This window comes from Periophthalmus magnuspinnatus, chromosome 6 (genome assembly GCF_009829125.3).
Source record: "Periophthalmus magnuspinnatus isolate fPerMag1 chromosome 6, fPerMag1.2.pri, whole genome shotgun sequence".
Lineage (NCBI taxonomy): Eukaryota > Metazoa > Chordata > Actinopteri > Gobiiformes > Gobiidae > Periophthalmus > Periophthalmus magnuspinnatus.
Genome location: NC_047131.1, coordinates 3,173,211 through 3,195,049, shown reverse-complemented (window position 1 = coordinate 3,195,049; position 21,839 = coordinate 3,173,211). Strand labels below are relative to the sequence as shown.

The 21,839-nt window shown below is 38.2% G+C and overlaps 1 protein-coding gene across 1 annotated transcript; it reads right to left on the bottom strand.

Annotated features, from left to right (window-relative positions):
* ptdss2 (phosphatidylserine synthase 2) lies at window positions 1–21,690 on the bottom strand. Its single transcript, XM_033968400.2, has 13 exons — window positions 21,483–21,690; window positions 20,279–20,606; window positions 17,122–17,223; window positions 15,473–15,555; window positions 10,084–10,151; window positions 9,569–9,703; window positions 8,740–8,790; window positions 8,214–8,327; window positions 7,704–7,822; window positions 6,722–6,836; window positions 4,857–5,002; window positions 4,330–4,515; window positions 1–2,857 (listed from the first exon to the last, which is right to left on the bottom strand). The coding sequence occupies exons 2-13, from the start codon at window positions 20,503–20,505 to the stop codon at window positions 2,728–2,730; spliced, it is 1,476 nt and encodes a 491-aa protein (XP_033824291.1). The 5' UTR covers window positions 20,506–20,606; window positions 21,483–21,690; the 3' UTR covers window positions 1–2,727.
* Between the last annotated feature and the right edge of the window lie 149 nt (window positions 21,691–21,839).

Genomic DNA, 21,839 nt, shown 5'->3' with positions numbered 1-21,839 from the left:
AGCAACGATAAAAGCATTAACACCCAAATGTCACGTTTTGCTTGATTTTATTGAAAACGTTATAAAACCGTATGATACAGCAGCATGTTTTGTTTTGGTTGTTCTTCTACATGTTTTTACATTTACACAACATGGCTTTTTTCATAGACTTACAATCAATCAACAACGATCAATAAACAATCAAACAATCAATAAACAAGGACTGCCCTCTAGTGACTGCATCTATGAACCACAAGCCCATACACAACAAAAAAATCTATTGGCTTAACATTTACAACAGCAAATCTAAATTTTACAAACAGAAGATTATCTGAAAGTATCAAATAAACATATTCATTTCTATATAGATCAGCTTATGACAGATGCCAGCTCTTTGAATTTTCAAAATAAAGCGCAAAATATACAAATTATTTAGCAAAAATACAGCTAAATAATACAAAAATACTGAATCTTCACATACATGGCAGTAGTCTAGGTTACAATATATTGCGATAACATTGTATTCATTAGTTACTTTTTACAAATAAATGAGGTCAAATTTATCAGACGTTTAAATCTTAAGTAGACTACAAAACATATACATCTACAATTGAGATTATTTTGAATTTCCAACATGTTAGTCTTAACTGTCAACATGTTTAAAGTTATTCCCTAAAATTTTAAACAATGTTGTGTCACTTGCGTCCATGGATACACATTTTTGCTTCAGATGTCAAAATCTAAAGTCTAATCTAAAGTTCCACTATGTAACTTTTCTAGTGGAGCCTCTGCCACTTGCTTGTTGCCATAGAGATGTTATTGCTTTGCCCAAAATGTTACACAGTTTTCTTTTTTTTAGCAATAACACCTGTAATTGAATAAATCCTAATTGAACTAGCTAACTTTAATGCCATACTATGAAACATTCCAGGCAATGTAGTATCATCTCCATGGAGAAAACCAGATGGCAGACCCTCCACTAGAAAAAAGTTACATAGTGTAATGTAAAAGTGTGTAGTGTAAAAATGTTTTGGCATTTTTAGTTGCTGAGCTTTAGACTTCTTTGGGACTATGGCTTTGAAGCAAAAACAGGCAAAACACTGGTTTAACTGCAAAAAAAATAAATAAAAAAAATACCGGTAATCATTTTTTGTAACGTCTCTCACTGTGTTTAATGATTGTCTAATTGCTGCACATTGTGTAACCTATTTTTTTGGGCACTAAATCAGTCTTAAACATCAAGAAAAAACATCAACCAATAAGCACCCAAACTAGACACCTCCCATCTATTATACACAGATCTATATGCACAATTTGAAAACCTACAGTATGTTACAACCTCATTATTTTTGTACATACTTTTTTTTTTTACAATAAAGTCTTAAGAGCCATGGGTCCTTAAACAGTAAGTACGAAAACCATTGCGTTGAACAAAATATTGCAAAATTAAATGATATCTGACAAGTGTAACAATTATTTGAAGCCTAGTTTAGTCCTGTTCTAGTCCTGTTCTAGTCCACGTTCTAGTCCACGTTCTAGTCCCTGTTCTAGTCCACGTTCTAGTCCACGTTCTAGTCCCTGTTCTAGTCCCTGTTCTAGTCCACGTTGGAACTGAAAATAATCTAAATCAGATCAGCCGATTGTAACTTACCAAAACTAATTCAACTCTCCCTTTGCAATTAAGTTTATATTTACACTAAGTATATTTTAGCATAGTTTTTTTTTTTTTTTTATAATGTTGCCAAGACCCCCTTTTCAAGTTTAGGGATAAAATTCAGTGCATTCACGAAAAATATACCCTCCAAAATGACAACTGTCAACCAAAAACTACCGGTACTATATACTGGTAATTGTTATTGGTTGAATTTAATCCCAATATTTATGGATTTTCAGTTGAATTTCCACATTAAGCTCCAAATTCCCTTCTAGTTTCAAATCTTTTGGTCAGTGTTTGATTTAAATGTCACATTTCTGGTTGTGCAAAAATAACGGTCTATTGAGCCACGATATACTATAGCAGAAAGTAGTGCAGTGGAAATGTGCGTATGTTCTTGTTCAGTTTTATCTTAACCAAATAATTACCTTAAACCCACAAAACAAAAATATTTTAAAGACTATGAGGTAATTCGCTGTGGCACTACTTGTCTGATAACTACACAGATCAGCCAAAATATTATGACCCTCTCTCTAAAAGGTAGAACCATTTTCTTGTCTCCGCAGATGCTATTGCTTTGCCTAGAATGTTCCACAGTATGGCTTTAAACTTACGTATTTCAAAGGACACATGTAGGTGACGCCAGCAGGCCAAGCTGCAGGTAAGATCTGTGGAGGTGATGCCACTCACACTAAGAATGCAATTAAAACACCTGCAATGAAAGAAATGCTAAATAGGTTTGTTTAATGCCGTACTGTGGAACTTTTCAGGCAACCCAATAGCAATAGCAAAAGTCGATGTTGTACCCTCCACTGAAAAAAAGTTACACATTGCACCTTTAATCAGCTCTTTTGGCTGCTTTTCAAAATCGTTTTTACACTCTTAGAACAAAAAAATTGAATATATTGTCATAATGTTTTGGCTGATCCTCTGTTCAACTCTTGCAGTCTCAGCTTAAGTCCACTGTGCATTAGTGTCCATACATCCATCTTCACTGTCATGAGTCACTATGAGTTTAGCCATAGTCCCTTTGGTCCTGCTTCAGCCCTGGTTCAGTCCCAGATCTGGACTTGGGTCTGGTCTGAGGACTCGTTTCAGGACTTTCTTTGCCTGACCCCGGTGTCCGAGCCGTTGAGTTTGCTGCGTCCCGTTGGAGTGGAGCCGTTGCCGAGCGGGGCTTCCTGCTTGCGTTTCCGTGTCTCTTTGTATCTAAGGGTGATGTCACTGAGGAGACAAAGAAGAGAGGGAACTGTAAAACACCACATCGCTTCAATTATACATCTCTTAGAAATGCATTCTATATCACAGATCGATATTAAAAATTTAGCAGATAATTGTTAACAGTTTTACCTGCCCCAGTCTATTTGTCAGTTTCTTAGTTTGTTTTTTCTTTTCTTTTTTTCACAAAAAGGAAAAGAGAATTTGTGAACTTTACATCATTTAAATCAACTTATACAATATTGGATATTGTATTGGCTCTACTGTATTTCTTGTTCAAATTTTGTAAGAATGTCCTTTTGCTAAGAACTAAAATTACAACTGAAGCTGGGTTGCCAGTACTCCGACCTGCATACTGAAGGCACAAACAGTTTTACTCTCTGTAATGCCTCCGTCACTGATTTAATATACATTGATTAGCTGCAGGTGCTGGGGTGAGTGAGCTGCCAGATACTCAAAACTAAATGTTAACAAAGTGTAGATCTCGTTTTGCTTTATGATTGGATAATACATTGAAATGTTGTAAAAACAATCACCAATTCTATGTGTTACTCAGGTTTACTCAGGTTTAAGATAATCTAGATGTGAATTTGACATATGCAGTAGTGAGTATTGGCCAATACAATGCACCAAGCAGAAGCAATTGAGACGTTTCCCTATTTTGATAAACAAAGACAGTTTTGTTCTTAATATGTGAAAATGTGGAACAGCTGAGCTGCTCATGTGACTGAGGCCAGTTACACAAATGTGGTTTTCTTCACTTTACAAATTCAATAACTGTTCCTCCTAAACAACAAATCCTCAAATCACCTCTCCTCCTCTCAGATTGAAGATACAATTGGGCATTGTCTGATTTACGCAAGCAGAAGTGAAAAAACAGCAAAAAGAACCAAGGTCAATGTTATTAGTTATTATTTGACAGATCAAAATATATGACAACACTAAATGAATGTTCAAACTGTTAGACAGTGTGTTATGTAAACTCTTCATGATATAGATTGACTTGCAAATCCACACTGGCATCTGTTTTTTTATCCAGAGGGAATCACGACTTCCTCTGTATAAAAAAATATGCATTTGAAGTGATGCATGTGAAAAGAAGCAGCTCTTTGGTCACTCATCATTTTCAACAAAATCAAACTTCTCTCACCTAAGATGAAGATAGTTAATTAAGTTCTGTCAATCACGCCCATTGGAACTCTGGGAGATTCACCCTTGGCCAAACTCACATATTTGTAAAGTATTAGAGAAGTGTATATTCTGGACACAAGGCAAATAGACAGAGGAATTCCCTTTTAGTACCACTTCCCATTTTTCAACTTTTCCCCAACTTTGATTCACTACTTGACTGCAGCAAAACAATGAAAAACACTTACCCCTGGCACAATCCCACCAAAACACTAAACCAAGTAAAACATGAACGCCCCATTATCCCCCTGCTCTTTGGTTCCTTGTCTGGTAACCTGAGTTGCGCTCACCGTATGAAGAACCTCCAGAGGGTCCAGGAGACGATGAGGCCAAGGCCCAGGATCCAGCAGTGGATGATGGACAGAGGGATGGGGAGCATCAGGGTGTGGGGGTCGTACTTCACCACGATCAGGAACTCTGTCACTGTGATGGCTGCCACGATCCACGCCTGCTGACCCAACTTTTTATGGAACTTACTAAGAACAGAGAGAAGGAATGACTTTACCTAAACTAACACGTACACCTGCAGTTCTTCAGTAGTTGGAGTTTTAACTAACCAAATGTTTTATTAGTCGAGTCATTATTTTAGTAAGATTATACACGGTTAATGGACAACGGCAGAAAATCATTGAGTCCATATTTAAAACATACAAACAAACTGCACCTCCAAACTGGCAGACACACTGAACTCTTCAACAGGGATGGTCTGATATTTTGTTCAGCAGTACTGATATTATCGCTACTATATTGCCCATCCATACTTTTCTATTTAAAATTTTCACCTACAGTTTGCAGTGGTGTTTAAATACAAACTCACGGGTGGTCCATGAAGTCGTAGATCTCCCTCATGGCGACTCCTCCCACGTTGACGAAGAACACGAGTCTGAGCAGTACCAGGTAATGCTCCGGAGGCATCCACAGAACGAACTTCAGGTAAAATGTGTTTAACTCGGCCAACAGGAACTGTCCAAACAAGAGGGGACGCACAGGAGGGTGAGGAAGCGGACAACCAGAGCCATGTGGTATGTAGTTTGAACACACGGCATGAAGTCGCAGGACAACACACACTGCACGCCAGGGTTGAGTTGTGGATAGTGGTTTAGTACCGGTAATAGTTTTTTTGTTTTATTACTTTGTTTTGTTTTGTTTTGGAAAGTCCCTTGAAGTATTGTGGGAAACAGTTTAACTCCAGGAACAGATTAAGAGGATTACATCATTAAGAGCTAATCCCAGAGAGGTGATGTGTGGGCGATGCATTACAGCACCAACACAAACCACTGCACTTTAATCTACAACATGTAATCTAACACTGTGGTCTAATGAATATGTGCACCAAGCGTTTTGTATCAGAAATCTATATGTCATCAAGATAATCAGTTCATTTTATGCACTTTTTGCTCTGCAGAATAAATGTGCTAAAGCCTGTCTGTTAGATGAGGTCCAAGTACTGCACAAAAGTGAATGGACTGAAGTTAAACACAAATGAGCAGAAATCTCACCTCATACCTGTGTTGCTTTGTGTGCTTTGTTGACTTTTAAAGCAGATCTAAATAACATTTTTAACGTATCTGGTAACCCTCTGGTGGTTACACAGGTGCTTTTGGGGTGTTTGAAGAGTCCGCTGGCTCCACCAGCTGACATGCAACACACATGCAATTTGTTGCCACCGACCCGCAGTCACCTCTCGGGAGTCTTTCTATCACGAGAACGAGAACAAATTGCTTTGTGCCACTTCAATATAGACACCATACACACAGGTAACGGAGCAATGACACACTCCGACACTGTTCAAAGTTCACTACAAGAATAAATGTCCAGTGTTCATCTGTGAAGTGTCTGCCATTGCACAACCAGCTAAAAGACAGAGGAAGCCTTTGTCAGAGGACGCAAGGGAAAAAAACTTGAATGTGACAGGGCCAGAGCTCACGTGTCAATCTGGGAAGGTGTTTGAGGAATGGAGAGAACTCACAGAAATAGAAGAGGGCGAGAGCGACGCAGATCTGGTGATGTTGTTACTAATCACATAGCGTTATATACAATACTCATAGTAGCATTGTTCTAGTTATGTAATTGAAATAATTATTTGCTTTAGTTACATCTGCAGAATATGTGCAACTAATGCCACTTGTTGACAGTGTGTAAACAAGAGCAATGTGCAAAGTTAGCTAACTGTGCTAGCTGTGCCAAACTTCATGCCCAGCATCAAACGGGGTAACGCATTTCCCTGTGATCGAACTGATTGTCCATTACAGAAGTAACCTCGACCTGACAGATGTTTCATCTGTATGGAGTAATGTTATACGTTTTAGCAGTTACATGTGTTCTTTGTTGGCAGTCAGCATTGTCAGTCACTTTGCAAACGTAGCAACAAGCAACAATATGTGCGCTCAGCTGAGCGGTGGGAGAGGTGGGGAGCATGGAAATAACTCCTCCATAGAGGTAGACCCCACAATAGAAAAGTTACAAAGTGCAGTTTTAATCATAGACAACACACCTAATGTTCTAATTTAGCATTTTGTACTTTAGATGATACATTGACACATCCACATTTAACCAGTAGAGTTTATGATCAGCTCACTTTATTTGCCACTGGGCAGAAGTTGTAGGCACAAAAACAGCTACAAGGGGCAGTAAATAAGCAAATCATTTTCTTTTTTCCCCTACGAGACTGTCTATTCTTACCATAAAGATGATGCCAAGGACAGCGAGCCAGCGCCGCAGGTTAGAGGCAGGTTTCCACTCAAACTTGACCCAACTGTAGGGAGTGAACTGGAACGCAATACGCTTTATTTTACCCCTGAAAAACAACAGAACATGAACATATTTAGAAAGAAAACACAATGCATTTTGCTCCCTTTGTGAACTTGGATTTGATGTGGACAATGCAATTAGTTACTGAGGTTTAGGAAGAGCAATAAAAACAATAAATTACAAATAAATAAAATGGTAGAAAAATATAATAATTAGCAACTTTGTGGTTCCTAATTTCACTAAAAGGTTGTAATTGGCTCTGTGTACAGCAGCATGCTAGCTAGCTCACTGTGTCTCAAAGCTTAAGCTAACTTTTATTAAAAGCTCAACATTTTAAATAAACAACCTACTAAAATTCTAATTAATTAAAATAAAGACTACCAAATATTTTTTAATGTTTGCTCGTGATGTTGTTTTAATATTTATTATGCCTCAAAATTAGCATTAGCGTTAGTATTGAAACAAACACCTGCCTTTCTAAACACAGTGTCTGTGCTGAAGTATTATTTTATTTGTGTCGTGTTTAACATGTGACAGGGACATCCACCCACAGCTCCCTGTCACTGCCTTATCTTTAAATGTGTATTCATTTTATTGTGACTCTGCAAAAACAAAGATAAAATTGGACAGGAAGTAGTGACAGTGAGGCTGCCGGGCTCTGCTGTGCACAGAGCTTATTATATCTCCAAGAACTTGACCAATGAAACAAACTGAAAGTTCAAAGTTTTCTCTGTGAGCACAAATGAACTAATGTGAAATCATTCTTTTTCACAATAGGTGACAAATGTGGGGTGAATTCTAACCCCAAAGATATGATTGTTATTTATCACTTTAGGACATAAGATTAACATTAACAATTTCTAGAGCTAATCTCTAAGAAATACTTAAATAAAAGATATGAAATAAACCATACTTATAGGTGTGAATGTTCCAGAGTCCCTGCCACTGATAAGGCTTCATGGAGAGCCAGGCCAGAGTCTTCATCCCACAGTAAATCCCCAAACCGTTACACACCAGAACGTCCATGATCCACTGCAGGAGAGGACAGTGTGCTTTTAGAATTAGATTATACAATGTTACTTTCAACACAAATTATATTATTTTATTGAATATGCTTTTATACTAGTTCCAATGTAGATCCAGACCATTTCAAAATTATTCAGGAAAGGTCCACAATTTTTCCATTCATGTGACAATTATTGAAATCAGCATCTACTGATTTCAATTATTCAGTTTACAATCAATTAGCAACTCGAAATCCTGCTTTTTTGACAAACCTACACTCAGTCCGATACTGAGGTTCAACGTGTGTGGATTTTCAGTTTGTTTTTTTTCTTTCAAAAACTGTGAAAATGTTGTCAGGCCCCTGTCCTCCATCTGAAATTAAGACATCATGAACGAAATAAAAGGCAGTGGCACATACATGGTCCCACCAGCACTCAGAAAAGTTTGGCAGCTGGTGCTCGAGGCTGTACTCCAGAAACTCAAACATAACACTGATGATCATACACATCCACCAATCACGGATCATCAACGTCTGAAAAGAAAGAGAAAGAGAGGAGGAATAAAGAAAAACAAATTTACTAATTATTCTCTCTGCTAACTAGTGTTATGACATAAACTGATACTCCTTACCAATCCTGATTCCCAAATGATAATTTAAAAAGACTGTAATCATACTTTTCTATATTATACTATTATGTTTACTTATACAGGTTTCCATTCCATTCCTTTTCAGTTTTTTGGGGAAACATCAAATTTTGCCCTGTTTTTAAATACTGAATTTATTCAATTAATGTATTATTTTAATATCAACTGAGTATCTAGTTTGTGTATGGGTTTTAGTATTGGTTAGTCTACCTTTAACAACCCCATTTTAGAAAGGTAGTAGTAGCAGTATTTATAGTAGTAATACTTGTAGTAGTCATAGTAATAGTACCGGTAGTTACCTTAATGTACCATCCCAAGAAGTGAGCTGGCACAAATCCATCCATCTTGTCCTGAAAAACAACATTAAACATTTCCTGTGACATGTTTGTCTCCGAGTATCAACAGGAAAGAGCTGCTTAAAGGAAGGAACAACGACAAGACGCCATCTGGCTGCCCCAAGTCCACGTTAAAAAAACGTATTCTGATACTTATTTGGTTCTGTGCAGTTTTCATGTACTCTTCAGACTCTTTGCAGAAAAGAGATATTTTCAAGGTCATCCTCCCGTGCATTTCTTCGAGGTACTTGATACAAATAAAATCTGTTGATGTTATCTAGATTTTCCCACTTGTAACAAAAATAGATTAAGATGCGGGGCGTATTTTTTTGCCAGTTTCATTACGATAAGAGAAAACTACTATTCATTTTAACAAGTATAAATGCTGAGAAATACATAAAAACAAATAATACAAATAAATACAAAATTGTGTTGTAAATAGTTCTGATATGGATCAAGACCATACTACCACTAAAAACTGACTTTTTATCCAGTATCAATACAAATAAGTATCTAGTACTGATGCTAAGTTTAGCTTTATTATCTGGGAACAGATTTTTGACAACCTACTTTCCGAGTACCACCAGATCTAAACCAGGCTCTATATGAGGTCGAAACAAGAGCCCAACCAGGTCTAAAAATAGTTTTGGTAGAAGATCAAAACAAGGACTAACTCGAAGTAAAATTGGATAGAAAGGACTTAAAATGAAGCAAACACTAGATCTGAACAGGACCACAGACCACAAAACAACTGAAAATCGTACAAAATGGTTCCAGAGGTAAAATGACTCACCCAGATGTTGTGGAAAGGGTCGGTGGTGTTGTCGGGGTCGTATATCAGACAGTTGCCCCCATAGTCTCGCTCCGGGAGGGGGACCCCGAGTTTAGGGTCGATGTATTTCATAAAGATCCTCCCATCGTGAACAGTCTTATGAAAACAGAAAGAACATTTAAAATACAACTGACTTAATGAGGCGCTATCCCATTTTTGCTCTTCGGGGCTGTGCAATTAGTTGAATTTTATTTAAAGTAGGATCCAACAGTTTTATCAATGATCAGCTTGCCTCTTTTTTAAAGGGAGAGGTCTAGAGCCAATCCTGTGTCAGTGAAATGTGGTTAGGAGCAAAGTTCAGACTCAAGGAATAAATTTGACTGTTTAGGCAATGATTAAAAGTCTGTCTTGTTTGTGTTTTTGCCACATTTCCCTGCTCTATTTTACCCTCATACGGTTTACTGTAAAAGCAGCTGTCAGGTGGCACCATCAGCCACGTTACATGTCCAATCCGTGGTGTGTGACTGTGCGCTCACCTGAAAGAGGATAAAGATGAGGAAAAGCTCGTAGACCACACTGACACAGAGCCAGAATCTCCAGTACGCTGCAAAGAAAAAAAAAACACACACACAAAAACCCACAAAATCAGTTTAAATGAGTTACATAAGAACACTGTAAGACTGTATGACGCCTAAAGTGCATCTCTCACAGGATTCACCAGGCCTCATGATCCAGGCACAGTCACTGAACTCTGTCTCTGCAACCGCCTCAACCATCAAATTATACACTTGATTTAGAGCCTGTGGGTCAGGTTCAAGCATTGGTCCCCCACAAGTTTTAACTTTGCAAAAAAATACCGTGAAGACGTTCTGAGCCACTGTCAAGTTAAAATTTCAAGTCATCCAACTTTGTTTACATATTGTATACACTTTTTGATAGGACTGCAAGAAAAAATCAAGTTTTAGGCTTCCTGTCTTTCTAAAATCTTATATAAAACTGTCTAACCCTGTAGTTTAGACTTCAACAAACATGTTCTTTAATGAGATCAGTTCATAATTCAGTGCTCACTGAAAATGGATGCTCCTTGATGTGTTTAAGTGTGCACAGTTTAAATCAATGTAATGTATTCTGTAATTTAAACATTTGGGGAAAAAAAAGATCTAAAAAAAAATGTTCATGCCTACCGTAAATTTTGGACTATAAGCCGCGACTTTTTTTCCACACTTTGAACCCTGCGGCTTATACAGCAGTGCGGCTTATTTATAGAATTTTACTGGATAACGGCCCCTGGGGTGCACTCTCTAGCTGTAAACGTAAAAGTGAGACAGACGTGGGGAAAGATTTTGCTCTGAAGAATTCACTAGTTTTGATTTTGAACGATCATTTTGCGCATCATGAAATGGATATGATGCAGTTTTTAAGATAAAGAAGGAAATAGAGCAGGGGTCGGTCTTTAACACGCAAAGAGCCATTTGGACCCACTTTCCACGTAAAATAAAACACTGGGAGCCGCAAATACTTTTTGACATCTAAAATGAAGATAACACTGTATAATAATAATAATGTAACGGAATAATGTAGGTTTTATTTTCACGGACAAGCCTTCTACACGTGGCAGATAAATATGGCAAAAATAACTTAAGTGCATAAAAAAATACAACTCACCAAACAGCTGCATCCTGCGCTGATTATGTGATTGTATCTACTCTGCGCCGCAGTTTCTTTCAAAAAACAAAACAAAACTCTAACGGCGTATCATTTAAAACCACTTAGCGTTCCAACGGCCCGCCCGTATTGACCTCAAATTTGAAATGTAAGTGGTCAACAATCTTGTCAGTTGAGGTATGGTGTATTTTTGCCCCCAGCTACCTACTGCAGCTTTCTACACCTTCATTTTCACAATTTTTTTTTGGCGAGGATGAGAAAAAAATTTTTTATGTGTGTTCCAAAGTGTATAAATGCTCAGCAGACAAACTTACAGTGATTCTGACGCCTGTGGGTAAAACTATAGGGTGTTACCTTTACAAAGACCCCAATCTTGTGCATTTACTACTGAGGGTTCAATAATGGTGATTATTTTAATTTGGAGAGGTCAGAACAAAGGCAATTTCACCAAAATCACCCGGAATGCTAAGAGGTTAATCCCAGGTGCTTAGTCTCCATGTGCCAAAGCAGTTTTGAAGGTTTCATTGCCTCATTTGCTTTTCCCGCATATTACGCAGAGCAGACTGTGCTTGAGAGTCACCTGTAGCGACAAACCCAGATTTTAAGTAGGCATTGTCTGTTAAATTTATCTTTCTTTTTCTTGGAGATCGTAGTCTCCTCTTCTGGCTCCTCAGTTGTCCTTTTCCCCTTTGTTAAAAGCTCTCCAAAGACTTTTGTTTTGGCTCATTTTCACTCGCTTGTGGCTCTACTTTTGTGCGTCGTGTCTGATGTCTCCGCGATGACGTTTCACGTATAACACAAGAGCAGATAATATACTTGCTACTACATCAAATAGATTTCTGTGGCGATTTACAGCAGGATTTTCATGATACATCTACGGACGAGCTTATTAGTGTGTCATTAGGGACGGGCGAAAGTTGCTCCTGACCCCTGTGTGCACAGCGTCTGAAAATCAGGGCTTTTTACGCAGGACTGTGAGCTGTGCCTGTGTCTGTGAGACGTGAGCGGTGTTTGTTTTGAACATTGTTCCGCGAGTGTGACGCTTATTTTGAGCAACGAAAAATAAGAAAATAAAATTTTATTTTAAGATCATAATGATCTTCCAATTTAAACTACAACAAAAAAGAGCTAACACAAATAAAATACACTTCAATTAAATACTTAAAATTTATTTTCCCAAGCCACGCAGAGTCGCAGTATAAGGCTGAAAGAGGCGCATGCGGTTTTGGTGCCGCGGGTTGCCGACCCCTGAAATAGAGCCACTGCACATAAGCTCGACATCAATGAATCCAACTTGGTCAATGTGAAAAGACAACAAAAGTTTTCAGAGGAAATAAAAGCAGATTTTCCGTGTTGGTGCAGCTTTATTTTCTAAACCTGCAGGTGTGTTCATCCCGTGTTGGTGCCAATTTTTAGGCAGGTGTCGGTGCACCGTCTTTCTGTGTAAATATCTCATGTTACAATATGAAAACCTGCGGCTTATATTCAGGTGCGGCTTATATATGGACAAAATTGATTTTCTTTTCAAATTTAGCTGGTGCGGCTTATATTGAGGTGCGCTCTGTAGTCCGAAATTTACGGTACTTTTTCATCTGTTCATGTTTTTTCTAAAGTATAGTTCGCACAATCACAGTAATGGTATAATTCAAAAAGTACAGATCAGAGTATTTTAGGTAAGGGTTGTTACCGTTTGATTTATTAGTACATACATTGTGGTTTTAAAGTTGCTGTACCAGATTGTATACATGTAGGCTAATAAAGTAAAAATTGTTTTGCATCAGTACAGACAAACTGTAAAATCATTAGAAGTGAGGATTATCTCTGGACTGCTACAACAGTTTAACATAGTTGTGATTTTCACATTTTTTAAATTATTACCTAGAACAACATAATAATGGCAAAACTCTATACACATTTCTTAGAGCTTCATTCATTCATTTATGTTGGCACAACTTAAGTGCCATTTCAGGCACCACCAAGCATCAGTACCAAAAAGGAATACAGTTGTCCCTCGCTATATTGTGGTTCACCTTTCGCGGTCTCGCTGTTTCGTGGATGTTTTTCAGTGGAATTATACATGTTTTTTACAGTGTATGAACGTGCATTGTGTTCTGCGTCCTGATTGGCTAAGGGACTGTAGACCACTGTCAATCTCCTCTGTGCCGTGTCTCCTGTACAGTACAGAATGTGTTCAGCCAAATTCACATTAACGTTCCAGCGGCACTACAGTGGAGCAATGCCAGGACAAAGAGGCACAATGAGAGGAACTGTGAAATACACATGAGTCACTATTAATTCATTAAATTAATCAAACAATTTTTTGGGTGAGAAAATGTTAATGCCTGTGTAAGAAAAGTGTATAAAGTGTGTGGTGAGGGGTTTACAGCTGCAAAACATATATAGAATAATTGTAAAAAATAAACCTGACTACTTCGCGTTACTTATAGAACGTGACCACGGTATACAATTTTCACTAAGACCAATATTGTTTCTGTACCAGTGCAGAGGTACTATAGTATATTCATATTTTTATCTGCTCAAATAAGAAAATCTCAGATTCAGAGGCACAATCAGGTAAATCTTTGTTTGTCTCCACACCTTAATCCTCTATGGATCTGCTCCCAGGAAACCACCTCCAACATCAACAAATTAAGCAAGACTCAAGCTACTGGTCTGGTCCAACAGGTTGGGCAGTGACGCATTGCAACTACCAACTTCAACCACCCCCTTTAGTCCTTACCCCACAGTCTCAGCTCAACAAAGACCAGACCCAATGACAACCAAATCTCACCAGTTCACTTCATGTATGTAACAAGTGTCCTAGGCTGCACCTATCCTCCTACTTCCTACTCCCTTCCCTTCTCCCCTGAGTGAAGTTTGTTTCATGACAGTAACCACAAACACAAATTCTGCCATAGAGATGAAAGAAAAGCAACTGACATGTGGAAAATATATACAGCACCAAGAATTACAGAGGGAATTGGATTTAAATACTGTAGAACTGCTCAAACTTCATCTTCACATTTTTACATTTCAAATTTTGATGGATACAACTAAAAATATTATCTACGCACTGCAGCTGTGAGATTAATCACAACTGATGGAAATAGCAATTTGAACAAACGCAAATGAGAAGGTGCAATTTCAAGTAGAATCTTTTCCTCCTCAAACTACAAAATATCCCGTCTTATTCTGCATTTGTCCTGCTAACTCAAACAAACAAGTGTTTTGAACCGTCTTTCTAGTTTTAGTTTGTCAGTTCATATTTCCGTCTTTTTGTCACATGAACTTTGAACACAAACCTATTTTTAAAACATAACTTGCAGATCTAATCTCAATGCTTGTCAGAAAACATGCAATTAGATAATTTTTTTCCAAATTGTTACAGAGACACTTGGATTTAGATACACATTTTGATGTATTTAATTATACCAAAGTAAACATTTGTTTACCCTTCCCACTGTGAGTAAGTCTACAAATGAAGCTTTATGTTGACAATACTGAACTGACAATAGCAATGTGAAACGGCTCATGTAATCACCACTGCAAACACTTTCTATGTTGTATGTTTTGCTTTGAGTTTAAGGATTTGTTTCCATAATAATCAGGCGCCTTTCCCAATAAAACGCTCCTCTTTCTTTAGACTGAACTTGTCTCTGTTCACTCAGGTGTCTCCTTCGCCCTCTCACATTAAGCTGCGTTTGTGTTTTATTGATCGTCAGCACTCAGACTTTTTCCATTGTCGCATTGATCCTTATAATGCATCCAGGTCCAGATTCCCGTCCGTGTATTAAAAAACAACACCTGAGTATCTACAAGTAACGCTGCGACAAAAACAACACACCAAAATATGGAAATTTATAGAGCAAATAAATACTACCAGTCACAAGTTTGGACCCACCTTTGTATTCAAATGGTATTTCTTTATGTTTACTACTTTCTACACACCTCAAATATATGAAGCAAAGTGTATGGAATTATGTAGCAGTAAGTAAATACAATTGAATAACTAAATACGTTTAATATTTTAGATTCCAAGAGCGAGCGAACCAGTGATCAAGGCAAAGGGAAAGATTTTTGCTACATCACATTTGTTCATTTTTTGATGCTACAATGTAAATACTCATGAAATAAAGAAAAAACATGCACAGAAAAACTTTTAACTTTTCAATTACTAATCTCTTGACTTCTTCTCTGCATGCTCATGGCTCAAAACATGGAGTTGGTGGTAAATAGTAATAAGTGATACAGTTTTCGTACCTGGATGTGGTCTGGTGAAGGGTCCATCTTTGGCTTGTGTCACTCCAAAACAAAGAAACACCAAGATACTAGCTACGATCCCTCTGAAAAAACACACAAATACAGTAGAGATTTAGACTAAATTGCACTGCATGTAAACAGTAGTTCATTTGTGCTGGCAAGGGGATACTTTGTAATTACTGGGTCTATCCACAAGTTCAGAGATATTAACCATAAACCAGGTCAAAACATCAGAATTCTGTTAAAAGGCTTTTTTTTTTTTTTTTTTTTTTAACGATAGACACTTTAGCCATCCTATAAACGCAATCAAATAGTCACAGCAGTAGCAGTATATAATTTTAGGTATTGATGATTGAATTTGAAGTACTGGCAGGCCTGTCACGATACCAAATGTTGATGTGTGATTTATTGATGAAAAAATATAAACTGTAATAATGAAACTAATTTATGCCACTGACACAATAACCATAAAGTACAATTATTCCCAAAAAACTACTTTAAATGTACAATATGATTAAGAAACCATGAGCTGCAATAAATAAACAGCTGAATGAAACACTTAAGTACTTAGTTTGTATCTATAATGAGTCATAAAAGTGATTTATTCAAACTTTTTATGGCTTAAATCATATCATATTGTCACAAAATTACCAAAAATGTCCCAGTAGTGCAAAGAAAATGTATACATGGTAAATACTCCAGCTTTCATATATTGAACGATAAGTCGATATCGTACTGGTATAAAATTGTAGTAACTAAAAAGGTGGTTTATCTGAATATACAGTTTACAATTATGAGACATGAATGATCAGTCCTCAGTGAGAACGTATTTTTGTTAATATTATGTTTTTAGGACAGGATAATAAAGCAGACAATGACAAAAAATATAATGTAACAAGATATATTTGATTTTAAGTCTGGGCACACTATTAATCCTTCACAATCGCGAGATACAGCAGGTGCCTTGGCAGATCCATTGTTTTCCTCCTCCTAATGATTTGTCTTGAGAAAATGCCATTGACTTTTTGACCAGTACTACAACACTCAAAGAAAAATATTACAAACACACTTGAAGACGGTTTCATTTCACGCTCACTTGAACACTTTTGACCTTCTGAGAGACAGCTCTGGAAAGGTAATACCTCGAGAGCGAGCGTGGAGGTGCGAAGGGAGATGGGGATTTGAGCTATTTTTAGATCCAGTGCATTCAATAAGAACAATGGACTAAATGAGGCTGTGGGTGAAGCCAGAATTGAGTTACTAATGAAACGTAAGGTGTATGATTAAGTCCATCTGATTACCGCTTTGTCAGTGCCCAATGTTTGATCTCTCAAGCTAAGCAGGGTGGGGCCTGGTTAGTACTTGGATGGGAGACCGCAGGGAAAACCAAGTGACACTTCACCCGCATTGCTCAGGACAAATGTGGCGTGTGCGTGAGTATCGGTGGTGGTCAGTCTATCTGAGGGCAGCTATGGCAACAGTAGGAGAAAAAAAAGTGGACAATTGGCTCTGTTTCCAATAGCTCTCTGGCAGTGTTCTCAAAGCCACATCTGTACCTCAGAGTCAAAATGAATATTCAGTAGATGCAGAATACATTACGCTAATGATATGATAATGTGTTGTTATTGTTTAGGTTTCCTCACACTGACCTTTTGGTGTTGTAGGTGGTGTCCTGAGGCGTCTCCTCCAGCAGAGTCACATACACCAGAGCACAGGTCAGAATGAACAGCACTGTCACTGTGTGGGCTCGCCTGCAGACGCACAACTCATTACAGTGACTCAAATAGAAAAGCATTATATCTGTGTTTCTCAAACGTACGTAGAGTTTATTTTACGAACACACTCCCACACTCACTGTTTGTCCTCCTTTGGACAATTTCTTGGTTAGAACTACAGTGGAAATGGTGTAGTCCACTTTTAGACCTGGTTTAGCCCTAAATTAGACCTGACTAACATCTGGTGGTAATCAGAAACCCAAATCTTTTCTTTGGTGGTACTTGGCATGAAGCAATTTGAGAGCCACTGGATTATATGGTAAAATTAAGTTCAACTGCACAAAATGGCAAGTGTCACTTAAAATAATACAATTGAACCCCTCATAATTTCCCGAGTGCATAGCAGAATTTTTAAACTTTTGTGGAATAAAATGAGTCCTCATTGGTGAACTCCAGTAGAACACCAGTGGATTCATTCACTTGTGTAATAAAAACAAAAACAACTAGAACATGTTCTCACTCAAATATCTGCACTTGACCTGGTTTAGTCCTGACGCCTCATTTCAGTTCAGCTTGTTGCTTTTTACATGCACATTATAACTGTCCATGGCATATGCTGCTCTCAATTTTAGCATCTTGACTGAATTAGCATTAAGGGTCTAAAAACAGCTCTGTGACTCAGTAGAAGCAGGACCGAGGTTAGAGGGGTGAGAGCGAGGGGAGGGGCCTGATCTAATGCATCTAAGGCCTGCCGCCTTTTGATGTGGGGCCCCAAGAAACCACCAAATTTTATGTAGAGGCAGGTCAGGATAATTACAAGGGCCACAACTAACGATTATTTTACTGTTGTGTAGTCAAATTATTTATCATTATTTATCTTTAGATACATTTTGACCAAATAAAAGTTGAAATATGGCGACTGAAGAATATTGTAATGATCTGATATTTTGTGTTTAGCTCAGAGTCTGACACTTTTAGTTGTTTTCGTTATCGTTTATGTGTTGTTGTTATTGTAGCTGCTTTTGTATGTGACACTTGGTTGTTATGCCGACAAGTTGATGTGAAGGTTCGTCAGTTGCTGGTCTGTTTTAGAGACTGTCTTTATGAGTTGAGACTTTTGTTTTGCTCTTGTTTTGGCGTGGGGTACGGCCTACAGTAGCCCTTGTGTTCAGAAAATAAACAGCTAGAAGAAATTTGGCGTGTTTCCTTACACCAGAACACTAAAGTATTCACAAATTAAGTGTATTTTGGACAAAACCTTTTATTTTACTCTTTTTTTTTACATTTTGATTTAAGAAGGCCACTGTCTTTGTTGTAAAGTCTTTTTTCGTGTATTCTGAAGTCTATAAAGTCCAGTTAACGATTACGATTATGAAAATATGACAATGAAAATATGACAATTATTCCGATGAACAGTTGTAGCTTTAACAATCACTATATACTTTTGGTTCAATAGTGACAGATTACATTTTTGTGCTCAATTTTTATTGTTTTTGTAGTAAAGGTGTACTGTGTAACCTTTCTGCTGAGGGAGGTAAATTTCAATCAAACCAAAACACCTTCATATAGACACTGCTTGTTTGTGGTACAGCTTCCATCAAAAACTAATGCAGTGCACCTTTAAAAAAGACTTTTGCATCCATCCATTCCTCAGTTCCTTCAAAAAGATATCTAAGCGTGCTATTAGTAAATTCTCATGACTGGTAGAAGCTGGATATACTTAACAGCGTCTCTGTTTTTCATGGGACCACTAATGGGCTAAAGTCATTCTTCACTATCAGCAGCTCCCTGTAGACATGAACCTGTCTGGGAGGGCCTAAGTCCAGCCGTTCTCCTGCATGACGGTCTATGGGCCAATGAGAGGACATCTACTGTGGTGTGACTCTGAGGATAATCCAATGCAGTCATACTCGAGCTAAACAACCAAGGATACTGTTTTGAGTGAATGGCAATACACTGACTGACTGATAATAGTGTGAATGTTGTTTTGAAGATATGCAGAATTTGAAAACTGTGTATATTGTGTAAAACTCTTAAATACTCCAAGAAAAAGTAAAAGTGTAAAGTAAGATTACACATTTCTGGTAATGTTGTAGTTGTTCCACATTTTTCTGATACATTAAACTCAATAAAAACATTTAACGACATGTTTTAGGACATGGATTATTGTTTTTATAGAGACGTACACTCAAATGCATATATCCTTTTGCCTCTGCATACTGTTCAAAATGTATATCTGCTAGTTTGCCATTTGCTGTTCATGCTGAGCTGATTCAGTGTTTGTACAGATAAGACTGAACAGCACAGGCACAACATAAATAGGCTATAGTACCTCAGCCCATTCTCTTTAGGTAATTTTAAACTAAGGTATTTTAGCACAGTAGCTATTCTTTTACATGCAGATACATTTGTGTAACTTGTTCAAAAAGTTGGTCACTTTTTTTCTAGTGTTGCAAAATCCTAATAGTGAGATTGCTTTAACACGTTTGAAATGACAGGAAGTGAGAGATAATGGACACAACTAACCCTTCGAGATTATCTTCATACCTGAAACATGACAAGAGTTCATTCTGACACCAGTCAATGAATTAGTGGGTCAGTAGGAGACACAGAAACAAGTCGGTCTATATCATTTCCCTGCACATCCAGTTTATTATAGTGACAGCATCATTTAGTTATATGACAACCAGCATTTCTTACTAGGCACACACAATTAATCGTTATCAAACTGAAATCGGAAATTGCAAAGGCTGCAACACAGAATCCCATTATTAAAAACCATCCTATTATTAATAATTCAATATAAAGATATGACCTGGAACGTGGCCTTGTGGTGTAACCTGCGTGTCTCTGTGGAAATGGATAAGAAAAATCCCACATTGTTCTAAATTCCAGCCAGACAAAGCAATAACATCTCCCTGGAAAAGAGCAGGTGATGGACCCTCTGCTGAAAAAGTTACACAGTGCACCTTTAAGGGATGAATAATGCCTGTAGGTGGATGTAACCTGCGTTTAACCTTGACCACTGAAAAAAACAAGCGCACACTGCGCTTATATGTCATTGAAAAAGTCAATGGAAACAAATACTCACCAGAAAAACGTGTTTGTGCCATCATCATACACCTCACTCTCAGTATTCCTCCGGTACAGACTCTCCTTGGACGCCTGCTTCATCACCTTGGGTCTGCCCGGCTCCGCGTGGCTCTGCTCCAGCGCCGCCCCGTTGTTGAGCTGCTCCCCGGTGGACACGGAGCTTTTACCGGTCACGACAGACGACGAGCTTCCGGCGTTTCCCTTCTTGGGCTCGGTCTTGGTCATGTCTGCGCACCACGCTCCTGCTGCTGTGACAAACACTCCGGTTTGATCCTCGCTCCTCCGTGTGTCATCCGCTTCAGCCCCACCCCAGCGCTGCCAACATCCTATAAGCGTCACACATTCATTCATTAACAATCAAAAAAACACATAACCAGATTTTCTAGTTTGGCAGGAGGCGCTTTTCTATCGTTATCCTACAAAGAATCACCACTTGAGCTTGTCTAATACGCAAATCCCTCACAGGTATCGCCTACGCAGCCAAATCCAAAATGCGCACAACGACAAGTCACTCCAGTATCAAGACACGTTCACCTAAGCAGGACGGGGCTTTATTGTTGAAAGAGGCTGCGATGAATCACTACAGGTCGGTGTTCTGCAGGATTGCGCGTCCCTGTCTCTAAATTGCCATTATTACCATGTCAACTTTGTACTGACAGGTTTGGAAACACTTGGCAACACTAAACTATACTGCGGCATCAATTACGCACGAGTAGTAGTGAGTAATAATGATTTAATTACTTTGTATTCACAGCTTTAAGGAATAACCCGAGAAAATAAATCCATGTGCCCAAACGCGAATCATTTGGCACAATTACGCGTAAAGTTATTAGCGTGTGGAAAGCTACATTTGTCATGATTATTACATAGAGACATCCAATACATCCATACTTAACATTAGTCATCGTTAGAATAGGTATATATTTCCACATTTTCACACCGGGTGCACTATTTGGTCTGGGGGTACAGATTTGTCCGTCACACCGGCGCTCTGGCACAGCTTTGCTAAACGTGTTAGCTCTTTGTAGCAGCCTGTTTTCTATGTCCCGACCTTGTGCTACTAACGAGGCTGTGGTCAATAAACAGACACAGAACGCCAGCTCAGTATCCGCACTAATCTACCCCATTATTTTCGTATAAATAATGCAAATTAGCGTCAGATTTAGGTGGGTGTGTTGAAATATAAAGCTAATCTGACTCACCAGATAAACTCAAAGGATTATGGCAGCAGTCCGAAAGCGTCCAAACTTCGTACGCAATTTATCTACGTAAAAGCATGATACCTGCTTAAAATTCGTGAGAAAAAGTCTATAATTTGGTCCGATTTAGTGTTCAGCTCTTGCCACAACAGACAAACATCCCCAGTGTGAGCCACATATCACATGGGCGCTGCTGTGGTCACGTTCACACACGCGGAAGAAATACATCCGGTCACGGCTCTTCAAAATAAAACACCGTCGCGAGCCCAAAAGGTACACAGTTCAGTGGTCCTCAAACTTAAACACAGTTTACTGGGGTAATTGAAGTATACAGTATTTTCATTGTAGGATCAGTAGTCC

Coding starts and splice junctions, on each gene's coding strand:
- ptdss2 (XM_033968400.2), bottom strand. CDS start 20,505: ATGACCAAGACCGAGCCCAAGAAGGGAAACGCCGGAAGCTCGTCGTCT. Junction 15,556..17,121: donor ACCACCTACAACACCAAAAG/GTCAGTGTGAGG, acceptor GTGTTTTTTCAG/AGGGATCGTAGCTAGTATCT. Junction 8,791..9,568: donor ACCCTTTCCACAACATCTGG/GTGAGTCATTTT, acceptor GTTGTTTTTCAG/GACAAGATGGATGGATTTGT.